Source organism: Erithacus rubecula (genome assembly GCF_903797595.1).
Source record: "Erithacus rubecula genome assembly, chromosome: 3".
In the NCBI taxonomy this organism is placed as follows: Eukaryota; Metazoa; Chordata; class Aves; order Passeriformes; family Muscicapidae; genus Erithacus; species Erithacus rubecula.
In genome coordinates, this window is record NC_136689.1 from 130,544,177 (window position 1) to 130,557,704 (window position 13,528).

A 13,528-nucleotide genomic window follows, 5' to 3' on the forward strand; every position below is an offset into this window, starting at 1 on the left:
TAGTTATGAAAAAGGGAATCCTACTATCAGGGGCTACAATACTGATTAGAAATAAAGATCAGAAAATGCCTAGAAAAACACTTTTTTTCCTTGACAGAAGTAACTTCTTTTTAAACAAGCTACTTGCTTTTATGAAAAGAAAACCAAGGAAGTAATTTGGATATAAAACATCTCTCTGAAGCAAGGAATGTTCCAAAGGAGAAGCAGTGTACTTTATTAAACACCTAATATGGCTAGGAAGACATAAACAAACAAACAGCCACTCAAAGTTTTCATAGATGTAAACCAAAGAAGAGCAGTACATTTCTGTTAAGCACAGGGGTTGGCAGCAATGTCTTCAACCATAATTTTATTATGCCAAACTCAGCTGTTTCCAACCTGTATTTAGTCTGCAGTTTACTGCCTGTATTTCGGAGCTGAAGAAAGGCTTGCGTGCATACTGTTTTCCCCAGATGCTTTGGCTGACTTAATAACTACACAGCTCTCCTTGTTTACATCTTATTTAGACTGTCTCTACTACAAGAACACTACCACTTTGATGGGATATGTAAACTTCTGTGTCCAAAAGAAAATGACATAATATTAGCCAAAAAAAACCCTGAAAAGCATGATTTAATTTTGTGTTTCCATTCCCAACCCTGAGGCTGGTAAAGAAAATGGTTGTGCTGGTTCTTTTGATTTACCTTCAGAATCCTTAGAATATTTCAGAATTATACCTTCAAATACAGTTTTCTTTATTGTCTCAGTTAGAAAACTAGGGAAAACAAACTTGTGTAATCCTTATGCCCACCTCTCCTTTACATTTGTGAAATATTTTTGGAACACTTTTGAGATTTGGTTAAATACACACAAATTTAAGTACAAATTTAACATGGTTTCAGAGGACTGATGTCTCTGTGATGAGCTGCTGCTGGGAGAAATGCTGAAGCAGAAGCTCAGCAGTTGCCTATTCCAATTCCTACAGGCAGACCCAGAGCAGCCAGCCAAGTGCAGATGCTGAGCAAATATTGCCTCAGAGGTTCTTAGACATCTGGGAGAGATTGAGGGACATAAAAGGGGAACTCAAGCTTTTACCACAGAGAATTCTAGAAAATAATTTGGTTTCAGACGATTATCAGTAATAAGAATAGGAGTTCTATGTGGGATATAGGACAAAGTCCACAGAAAAGAAGATCTCATTAATTTTGATGTTCATGAGAGAATTCAGCAATTGTTCAGTAATTAAAATTCAGTAATGAGAAATAAGCATTTTAGTTAGCAGACTATTCGGTTTTATACTGCTTAAATCTGTGGGGCCCCAAGTGATAAGATGCCTAAAGCCTTGCCTAAGACCATGCTTTTCATTTATGGACCCATGCCTAAGATTTAGGACAAGAAATTTGGGTTTGAGAATGCCTTAGGGCAGTGTTAAAAGTTAACATTAGGAATGATCAATTTCAGGCCCATAGTTGTTATTAAATATATTTGTTTCCCAGTATATATATTCCCTGTCAACAAACATTTTGGGTTTTACATTCAAATAGTTACAGCAAAGGCTTCCAGAATTATTTGTGTTAAAGTTTTGTGCCTAAACCCAAGGAATTACATGAGGTGATCCAAGTTATCCTCAGCTATCAATCCACAAGGAAAAGGAACATCTGCATTTCATGAATGTGTTTGCAGTTAACTACATTTTAAGACTCTCTGAAACCCAGTGGGTCTTAAACACTGTTCCAAAATTGCATTTAAAGTTACTAAGAGACACTTATTTTTTTCATTATCTTTCTATATTTTGTTCATTTTGTGTTTTCAAATAAAGAGATTAATACTTTAAACCCTACATTTTATTAAAAAAATACTCAAATTTGCTTTTCCCTAGAAATTTGCATAATATTTTGAGATGGCTGGTGAATCAGAGGCTTTAAGCTGCCAAAATAGTGCTTAATGTAATAGGAAAAAGAGTCAGTAATTTCCAAAGGTTCTCAGAGTTCTCCTTCATTTTCCCCACTAGCATTCTATGGAAGCTGGGAAAATATAGCAGGGAAATATGCTTATATTTTCATAATATGCTTTCTTATCTCTCCACTAAAAGGATACACAAATGTTTGCACTGACCCAGAATAGATTATTGTAATGTGTTTTTTTATTCTTCACAAACAGAAGAAAATTGTATTTTAGCTGCTGAAAATTGCATTAAGATCATATTTTGGCAAAGGCTGATCTGAAATAAGACATAAAAATTACAAACAAAGAGTAAATTTTTTTATCCAGGTTTTGTCATTGAGGACTAATAAAGTAATGCTTCATACTACATTAGAGCAGATTGTTCTTGTCAACATCATAGAATTTGTTTTCAGAGAAAAAAATAACACAATATAGAACTTTACTGACAATTGCTAATCCATTTTTCTAGTTGAAAGAAGCAAAGATGTTTTCTGTTTCTGTATAATTGTATTGTAAATTCTGTATATTCTGACATAATGCCCAACTGCTATCCAAAAAAAAAAAAAAAAAAAAAAAAAAAAAAAAAAAAAAAAAAAAAAGATTTTTTATGGATTAAAGTACTTAGAACTAACAACCAAAGACAAAAGCATATGATTGTATAATATTTATTCTAGATGACATCTGGGTTCTACATCAGCTCATTTTCAATTTCAATTTGGTTATTAACAGAGTCCAAACTAGTAAAGCAGTCATAAGTACAAAGAAATAGAATTCAGTACTGGTTTTAAAAATGCCCTTAAGAATTTATAAAGTTGATACTTATTCAAAAATAATAAGTAGGGTGCAAAAGAATTTTATTAGCTTTGGCAAAATCTGTGAGGGTATTCTGCCTGAATCATGTTGCTCCAAGTTCATTAAACAATTATCTCTCTTACTTTATTTATTTTGTCTGATAATGCTCACAGGAAGCTCTGACGTTTTATAGACAAAACAAATTGAAACCAGACACAGCCAATATATTCTATGGGTTCATCTTCTGTCAGAAAATTCAGTGAATAAAGCAGATAACAATTCAGTGTTTTAGAGCAGCAGTGACTTTCTAGAAGCCATAAAGAATATTCATCTCCTTTTGCCTTAGCTGTGAAAGTGGAATGGATATTCTTTAGGAAGATAATTTGTAAAATAATGTTTCCATACTTTCTTTGTATACTTGCATCAGATTATATTATTCATTCTGCTAATTGAAATAAAGATTTGGTTTATAGAAATTACTTCGGCTTCCTCAGACAATGTGTTAATTAATGCTAACTTAAAAGAAGATTGAAAAAAAAATCTAAATATTCAGATTTTTTTTTCCTACATATGTTATATGTATATATATATGTGCATACATATATATATGTATATATGTATGTATAATATATATCTAACTTTATTTTTTGGCAAATTTTAAAAATATATTTATATTGAAGCCAGAGATACCTTCTCAAAAGACTAAAAAGAAAATAAAGGTATTGTCAGATTAAATAAAGAACTAAATATCTGCATAATCTGCCTGAAAATGTTGTTCATAATCTGCAGCAACACTGTTGCATTTCATTCTAGACTAAATATATTAGCAGGCATACAGAAATTAGGTTTATTTTTTACTTTTTCCTTCTCAAACACAAACAGTATCAGTAGCTACAAAATTCCCAGTGAATAAAAATTACAGTGAGAGAATGAAGTACAAACCTTACACAAAGGTTAAATCTGGCTGGGCAAGGGGCCCAAAATAGCTCAGTTAACTACATACATTTTCTACAAATAAAACAAGCACTACATCTTCCTCAGGCCTGGATTTCAATTTAACTTCCTTTCCATGTAACCAAAAAATTGAGAATAATTCTTATTGAGAAAATGGTGTTGAGAGCCTCTATCCCAAACCATGCTTTTCATTCCAGGACAAGTGGGTCCTAGGAATACATAGACATTTAGTGTAGCTCCTAGCAAGAGCATCCCAGGGAAATGGGCATGTATTATAGAAAAGAAAGCTTGTTTTTTGTGCTCTAAGGAAAAGGAATGTTGATCTTTCTGATATCTTTCTAATGACTTTCTGATTCATTATTTGCAAAGAAATAAATGGTAAGTTTTAGGGCTAAACATGCAAAATGTAAGACTAAAACTAAAAAAGATATTTTTGATCATTTCAGGTAAACCTAAAAACTTTTGGGATGTAGGACTTCTCCAAGTACACTGATTAATTCCAAGTAACAAAAATGAGCATGACTAGCAGCATAGTTGCTACAACAAAGACCAAAAGTTTGTGAGTTTGAGAAGGGATTTGAGTTTCAGCCCCATAATCTGTCTAAATAGAGCAAGCATCAAATTTATGGATTGTTTTTGAATCTCATGCTTGGGCTTAGCTGGTAGTCTAAACAGTTGAACAAGAATAGAAGTCGACTAACATCAGAGTCAGAAAGTTATACTTCTAATTTGACATAAAGTGAAGAGCTGTTCCAGTAAGGTCCAAATGGGGCAGATCACACAGAAGATGCTCCTCCTTGAAGAGAAATGCTGTTCCACCATGAGAGCACACAAATGCTGTTTGGGAAGACCTCTGCTACAATTCTACTATATTTTCAAGTCAGAGATTTTAAAAGCAGCCTCACAGAATCTCACCTGGCTCTTCTAATAAAGCATCTTCATCTTGTGATTAGAACAGTTTTAAATGACTTTAGTAGTTCTCATGGTGCTCTTCTAGAGGCTGTTTGCATAATTAAGCTAAATCTTGATATCATTATATAAAATTTATTAAATAACAGTCTTTGGAATGTCACATGAGTCTTACCAATATAAATTAATGCTGTTAAATTGAAGCACTGGTGGCAAAGGAGGCACAAGTACATATCCATGTGTCAACACAGCTCTTGAAACTGATGTTATCCAGTAATGTTTGATTAGGAAAGGCTGTGCTGAGTATAGGACATTTAAAACACAACTGTGCTCTAACACAAAATTGTGTTTAATTTCACATCCAAAAATATTCTCCAAAATAAAGAGGATGCTTCCTTTTGTAGTAGCATCCCTGGTGCCGAATATAGTGATCCAACCCTCTCTGAGACAAATATTGTTTCATTCTTGCTCCCTTACATAAATCCATGGAAGCTTAGACTACAGATTAAGCCTTGGTCAGGACCAGAAGAGTTTCATGAACAAGTTTTCATAGAATGAAACATGGTCTCTTACCACTTCAATATCATGTCTATCTCTACTGGACATAATGGATTTAGATCTCGGGAGAGGCAGAGAAAATTCTGCCTCTTTTCACAGCACTGATGAAAATAACAATTATCTGAGTAACTGTTGCAGTCAGAAGGGACATTTTATTAAACCAGCATGACATGCCATTCTTTATCACAGAAGGGTGGGTCTCTGTCAAAGGCGTTACTCACACAATATCTTAATACACATTCCAGTCACCAAAAATCATTTCCTTATATCCAACTTACTTGGTAAATGTGTGAAAGAAACAAATTACTTCCATGTCATCTATCCCAGTCCCTTGACGAAAATTGTTTCGTTTCAGATGTAAGAAATTTATGACTTTGAAGCATACTATCATAAGTAATGAATTTGTCACTATATGTTACAAAATTATTCACATCTTGAGTGTGCCTTTTTTATCCCCCTGTAATCATAACTCACATCTATAAGTCATTCATTCAACATATTATTTCAAGACCACCACTACTCCCAACCTGTCTGATTAGTTTACACTACAGGAACCTAACTTCTGTCTTCTCCAAGGTCATACATTCTCTAGCTTTTGCTTTTCTCACAGGTCAGTCCTGTTCTCAAATCCTTCATTTTGCAGAAGGACCATGTTGGTATTACAAGGCACTTTATAAGCTGCTTCACACTACTGACAGGTTAAAAACACAAAGTCATCTCTGCTGAAAAAATTATGGGATTCATCTCCAGCTAGTAACTAGGTAGATAGATCTTGTACAGACAGCTTTATGAAGGCTTTCTTCCTTCCAGAATTTTTTGGCTTCATTTCCTATTCCAAGATTATCTATAAAATGCTTACTCAGGTTCTTTGAACCAGTAATTCTTTCCCTCACAAGTGTTTCACTAAGATACAGGGGGAAGAAGAATCTGTGAAAACTGCCCTGAAGATTTCCTGTGCTAACAGTGAAACTGTCTGGGATCTAATATCAAAGTGGCCCCATTCCAGCTGCCATTGGAGAGTGGCCCATCGCCTGTCACTGCTTGGGAATTATCCGTGAATATTATTTGAGTCAGATCAAAACTGCTACTACTACTACTCTAAAATTTAGGGATGAGGATCTTTTGACATGAGACATATTTGAGTCCTCATTTAGAGGACACAGGGATAGATCTATTAATGCAAGAAGTGTGAAGATTTCATGACAATAACAATGCATATTATACCTTAAATAATTATAATTCTGAAAAAGGAATGAAAATTCATTCATAATATCTAGCTTTGAAAAACTGAGAATTATGAAACATACTGTTCCCACAGTATGGCCTTTGAAATTATGCGCAAATTTTTTTCTGTCAAGAGCCTTCTCTTCAGCCAAGTCATATGGTTTATGTATTTTTTGTTTAAAATCCCACCCACATCTGAAATTATTTTGCACTAAGATAGTGGAAGTAGAATCAATAAGCTTACACAAGCAATTCTACAAGGTGCTTTATGCATTTTTATGCAATCATTGTATCACTTGAAAAAGAAAGTAATGAGCATAATGCTCTAATTATTGAAAGGGGTTGGAGCTCTGTCTGTAGTTGTTTGATTCTTCAAGTATTTGGGGATAAAATATAACCTGAATACTATTTGTAAATGGATACAAGTACAACAGAGAACTATCCATCATTACTGAAGGCTCCAAGAGGAAACAACATCAGCTTGAGTTTTTGTCTCTTTGTTCAAGACAAATACAATATAAATGGTTTCTCATTCATTATTTTGAATGAGAAAAATGTGCAAGTTAACATTACTACTGAAACAATATGGAAAAAAGAAGAAATGTTAAAGACAAGAAAGGTGGGCAGGGAGAATTATAACAGAACTTGAAATTTGAACAGAAACTTGCACAAAAGAAATTAAAATTTTCAGGTTTAAAGGCTTTCAACAGGTGGAGACCATAAAAGGAATTAGGAGGCCATATTCTAAAACAGGAGCTGAACAGTTTGCAAATAAAACATCAAATGGAAGTAACATCTGGAAGTGTTCAGAATGAACTGAAAAAGGCACTGAGAATAAAGTCTTTGTTGGAATGGTAGCTCTTATGTATAATTCAGGCTTGTTGGACTTGCAAAGACTAGCAAGATGAAAACATGGGGTGAGCAGCAGCCCTACTGTCACAAAGAAGGTCTTCCAGGAAATAGGTAGGACCTCTGTCCAAACTAGAACTATCTCACAGAGGGGAACTGTAGGAAGTATATAAAAATGTGTAAAAACCATCGTGTCTGGAAGGAAATCAGAGACTTAGAGTCCAAAGATGTGCTCGGCTGTCTTTTAAGTAAGCAGAAGACCCAGATCTCCAGATTTGTTATAAAACCTTAAATTTTCGGAGGCTCACAGGAAAGTCAGGCCATTCTAGATAACACAATGTAGAATTGCATCCCCCAGAAAGTTCTGGTGACTACCTCTGTGGTCTGGCCCTCAGTGTGTGGAGAATGTAAATCACAGAAGAACACAAATTATCCTGCTCCAGTGTCACACCATGTCGGCACTATGGAGATATCACCAATTTGACCCAACAGCTTTAAGGAGAAAAGAGAAAGAAACTGCAACAGAAATGGAAGTGGTTTTGTAGATTTGCTCTTCAGGCCCACATAAATGCTACTGATGACTTCTGAAACAATTGGCAGCAGACTTGTTTTAAGCACTGAACTGTTGTTGGACTCTTAGATATTAATCAGGAACATGAAATTAAAGGAATGTGGAATTTAGCGCTGAACGTCATTCTTGCCTCAAAGAAGCCAAAAGAAAAAGCAGCTGCTGGTCAGGAAGGTAGGAGGTGGTTGCCATAAAGCTTAGAAATTCATCTTTGGGTATACCATGTACAAGTGATCCTAATCTAGCTCATGACATTTTGAGTGATTAAAAGAAATGATAGGGGTCTTTTTCATCAGAGAGTGGAAAGTGGTAATTAAGGCATAGAGTACAATTAAATACTGACATGCAGGAAAAAAAGCTGGCTAGGGAAAGGATTGCTGTGAGCTGGCTAAGGCATGCAATTCAAATACCTATTGAGAGTTTTTCTCAAATGAGAGAAAGTAAGAAAAATTATTTTAAATGTCTGAGGAAGCTCCCAATAGACTTGAACCCAAAGAAGGCCCCTAGGAAACTCAAAGTGAATGTTGGGCTATCAAGTGTAGAATAAACTCAGAGAATTTCACGGGAATTATTAAACTAGACATGTTAAAAGGCTGGAGAATAGGGAATCCAATATTCCATCACCTAATTTGGCAAAAATGGAGACAGTTACTGGGAAAGGTGCATTCATCCAAGAACTGAAAACTGGAAAATGATCAAGAAGTCTCCACAGCCAAGTTAGCACATGAGCTAATCATTTACTCAGATTTGATTATTGCTAATAAGTGCCTGATAAATGCCAGAAACTCTTTCTTGGACAGTAAGCTTGCAGAAAACCCCTTCTAAAAAGTCTTGGGTTTGCAGATGGCAAGTAATAGGTTTTAAGTGATATTCTTCTCTAGAGATCAAAATTCGTAATAGTGTTTTACATTTACTCAGGCAAGAAAATATGAAAAATGCTTGAAACTTGCTTCAGAGTGATCTCACCTGCTGTTAAAGAAATTATTTGTTATTCCAATTCAATTTTTTTTCTGATAAGCAACAAAAAGTATAACAGGAAATTCATTGCAAAATATGAAGGAACAAATGTAGTAGATACTGTCAAGGAAAAGATGGAAGGATGAGGTTGTGGGGTTTTCTAAGAATTTATCCCAATTGCTATTGAATGCACAAAACTCAAATGGCTGGCCCAAGAGATTTCCTAGTCAGAAATGAGTTTTCAGAAGCAAAGGTAAAAATTACACTGCACACCATAAGACTAACAAGAAAATTGAAGGAAATTGGGGATACATGCCCCTAAGCAAGAAGGTACATCATCAATCTTGCATAACAGTGAATCTGCAGAAAAGTTTTTGCACTCATTAGCTATTATTTTAGATACCAAAGAAAGTGCTAATTTGTTTTACAAAGTGGAGACTGAATACAAGTGGAAGCGGAGAAAAAATATACCAGGAGAGAAAGTTGGAACCACTATTGCTCTGTTGCTGACTGTGGGGGAATTTATGTATGAATGGAGTTGTATATTTCCTACTCAAAAGATTTATAGCTACCCTATCTCTCACTTAACCTGTTTACTATATGGGTGTCTAGAACAGAATTTAAATGCTCTAAGAGTCTGTGTAGAGTCAGAGCATGTGTGCAGTGGCCTCCTAGCACTAACAGCCATTTACATGTGAGGGCTTTAGCACTAGTGCAGGCTGGTGGCCTGAATTCCTGTCCAGCTCAGAAGCTGGCAATCAGTACTTGCTTATAGTGCAAGTTTGGAAAACTTCAAGAGTTTTCCAAGTTTCTTTCCAGTAAGAACTAAATGCACTGAAAATAAATGAAGCCCCAGAGACCCATGGTTGCTGTTATTATATTATGATATTATTTCTGTTAGCTTTAGGACCCCAATGAGATACAAGCACAAGAAGAATATCTTAACAAAAGTGGAAATCTCTATATGAACTATGGGCTGAAAAAACACACACTTTAAATTCAACTACTCCAAATAAGCCTAAGTGCCACCTTATTTCCCCACCACACTACCCAGCCTCCACTGGCAGAAACACCAGGCAGATGTCAGGAAAGAGAGGGGGTGTGGTTCAACAGAACAATCAAAGAATTAAGTGAGGAGTGCTATTGGCTTGAAGCTCAGATGTTTCAGACATCCCAGTAACACAGAGAGAGTTCATCAGCCTCTACCATTCTACATTCAACACTTGGAGTTATGTGATGACCAGAGAAGGGAGCCTAACATTGTTACTTGGGTGAAATGGTTCATAGAAGCAGAGTAAGCCTGAATCCCATCTTGTTTCATGACATATAGGATAATCTGTCAGTAAAAAAGGGATTCTCTTTGCCTAGTAGCAGTAAATGGTCCCTTAGAATACTATATAATTCCTAAAGAAAAGCAAAATTATTTCATACTGCTTGAATTAGACAAAACCAAGATAATCTAATCCTGTACAGATTCACACCATTGTGAAGGAAATGTGGAGGAAAATTACTAAGTGAAGGGATTTATATAAAAAAATGGCCACAGGGGAAAATTTACAAAGGCTTTATTTATTACACTGCCTAAGAAAATCTCAGGAGATACAAGCTGAGAAAATAATTTATGTGATTTGTATAAATTTTAGAAAGCCCATATGTAAGTTACATATGCAAATTCTAATTTCTTCACTAATAATACTGGTAGAATCTTCAAATTTTAGTCCCCAAAAGTAATTTGGTGGTTTATATTTTATTTGATTCTGAACAAACATCGAGTATAACTGTTTCCAAGTTTTCTGCTAAATTAAATCAATATGAACTCTAAAAGGAATTTATAATTTTGTAAATCTATTAAAAACATTTTTGTCATTTTAATATCATGTTAGTTAATATCTATTATGAAGTAGATTGCATCCTCAAGTTATCCACAGGAGCAGGAGTCTGACCCAAATGATTATTTATATTTTCAAGCAATATAAAATTATTAGAAATAAAGCATCAATAGAACCAAAATTAGATTTTTGTTCAATAATATGATATTATGTTTGTTTCTGAAATTGTAAGTTCTACAATAGAACTTTTTCCCATAGAAATTTTTACTGAACTGAACTTGCTTTTATTTTTAAACATTTAAAATTCTCTTTTCAGGTTTTTTTTTCAAAAACTGTAAAAAATTCTTTCCTCTGTCAGGCTGATAACACAGTGTTGAAAACTTCCCTAGGAATGTCATTGAAATCCAAGCCAATCCTCTGGGACTCAGAGAAAGGAACTCCATCAGAAAGTTTGATTAGGCAGAGAAAGAAAAAAAAATATAGAAGTTATTTGGATTGGAGTAAAATTTTTTGAGTTGGCAAAAGGAAAATAGCCTGCTTGATGTAATGTCATCTTTAATTTGTTAAGTTATTTATTTTCTTGTAATCCAATTTGAAGTATCAACATTAACTTGATTGGCAGAGGTGCTGGATGACTTGGGATAAACCCCAGCATAAAAATTTTTATTCCTATCTGAGGTGCTCCAAATTCTGAATGAGTTCCTCTCAGCTGAAAACATCCCTGCCTTAGAAACATAACGTGCCTTTTACCTCTTAACATCACATCAAGTCAAAACTTCAGAGAGATAGACAACAGTGTTCTGGCCTCATCTCATTTTAATTTCAGTAACTGGTCTGAAAGAAACCCTAAATAAGGGGAAATCATACTCAACTAACTGTGCAAAAAGTACTATCAAAAGTAACAGACATGGTGAAAGGTAGTTCATAAAAGACTGCAGAACCATACCACATCACTATAGGAAGAATTATATATTTAGGTCAGTAGGAAGTAATATTTGAAAGCTGGCACCTATATAAATTGTACAGCTATTGCACATTTTTCATCTTACCATTTTGTATTCTTTCCAGCTTTTCTGAAAATCCAGACTTCCATCTTCTCGGTGTTGTATAACTGTCCATCCTCCTCCAGCAATTTCCATATTGCAAAAGACCTACATAGCAAATAAAAAAAATTTAAAAACAAACAAAAAGAAAGCAAGTTTGCATTGGAATTCTGGCATCATGGGGAAGGGAAGCGTTTGTGAATAACAGTATTATGGAAGTGTGTTCTCTGTGCACTCATGCCCTGTTCTCTCAATGATGTCCTCAGACATTTGATGACAACCAGATTCTCATTATGTTTAGTGCAATTCTCCCAGCAATGTCTCCTTTCTGAACATCACCAAGAACATCTCCCCATCATCCCCTCTGCTTCTTCAGCTTCCCCCTTCACATTCCCTCCATGCTCTTTTCTCTGTTTTCTCTGCAGTGCCCCTGAAACCACTCCCTTCCTCCTAACAGAGAGTAATTCTTACAGTGATAAAAATGCTTTGTATATCTAGTAGCAGTGTCATTTGGTCTCAGAGAGAATCTTGATAATTCTTACAGAAAACACTCATTTTAGGAGTCTGAAATGTAGCACAAATGAGGTTATTCTGTTTTCCTTTGAACTGTATATTACCTACAGTGTTCCCAAAATGGGACAGGTGACCTCAGAGCAAGCTGCCTGATACTGACAGAGAACATAGAAACAGGTTCAAGAGATGAGGTCTGTGAGACAAGTTCAGATCTACACTGAATATATAAGATCATACCCTGTCACCATTGCATGAAGAAAATTATAACCTGTGTATAAAGGATAATGAAACAATTTGACAATTTTGTTGACCTTTGATATTAGAATATTGTGTAAACTGAAATCTGTTACCACTCTTTAATAATCTGTATAATAATTAAAATGGATATTAACTTTTATTCACTTCACTCTTTCTCATTATCCTTCCAAAAATATAGAAGATAAACTATGAAAAAAATAAAATACTGCTTGTGCATTTGTTTTCTTGGTATGTGACAAGCAGTAATAATTTTTGTTCCTGTTTTTGTAGCACACTTGATTTTAAGATCTAAGTTGCTTAGGGCTACTCCTTCAAGGAAATTTTCCTGATTTCATTCCCCTGTACTCATCAATGCCATATCTGCAACTATTCCAAATTCTCTTTGTCTGTACTTTTAAAAGCTGAATTTGCTCTTTAAGTAAAAAGTCAGTATATAAGAGTGTTGAAGAAGTTTAGCTTTTGGCACTCACATCATCAAGAGACAATCCATTAAACATTGGCTGGCAATTTAAAGCTTTATGTTGCTTTGACAAATTGGAGGTTACTATCCAACACAGTTAAATAAAAATGTGTCCTGCAGTTGACTAGGGTACCATATTCTACCCTCAGGAAAAGCCATTCTATTAATAAGAACTGTCATAGTAACAATATGCAAGTGTTTTTGTTTTAATTTGCATCAGGCATGCCAAGTGAAGTCCCTGTGAAAGTACAGGAAGGAAATAGAATATCAGGACAAACATGAAATTGATCCAGGGTAACCACAAGAAAACCCACAATTTTCTAGACAAATATTTTGGCCCTATTCCTTCTTTAGGGAAGCCACTGTGAGTCAAAACATTTATCTACAGGATTTAATGTCTTTAGTCTGATTTACGGTGAGAATTTCTAAAAGATGGATTTACTTTCCTTATAAACTCCCATGAATCCACTGCCAATTTTTAAAGCATTAAATCCTTGACTGTATTAAGATTACTCATTTTATAGACACACACAAATTTTGGGATTTTCATACTACAATATAATGAAATACCTATAAAAAGATTGACGTTTTCTGAACAATATATCAAATTGAAAGAGAGAATTGCAGGGTGAAGAAAAGATTTGCCAGCAGCACATTTTTCACTTGCCATCATTGTGTGGTCTGGCACTTT

The 13,528-nt window shown here is 34.7% G+C and overlaps 1 protein-coding gene across 1 annotated transcript in view; it reads right to left on the bottom strand.

The window, feature by feature from the left end:
* ANGPT1 (angiopoietin 1) overlaps positions 1 to 13,528 on the bottom strand; it is a 147,746-nt gene that overhangs the window by 37,942 nt on the left and 96,276 nt on the right. Inside the window, exon 6 of the mRNA XM_079300957.1 lies at positions 11,613 to 11,714. Within this exon, the coding sequence (XP_079157083.1) occupies positions 11,613 to 11,714 (102 nt within the window). The remainder of the gene's footprint in view (positions 1 to 11,612; positions 11,715 to 13,528) is intronic.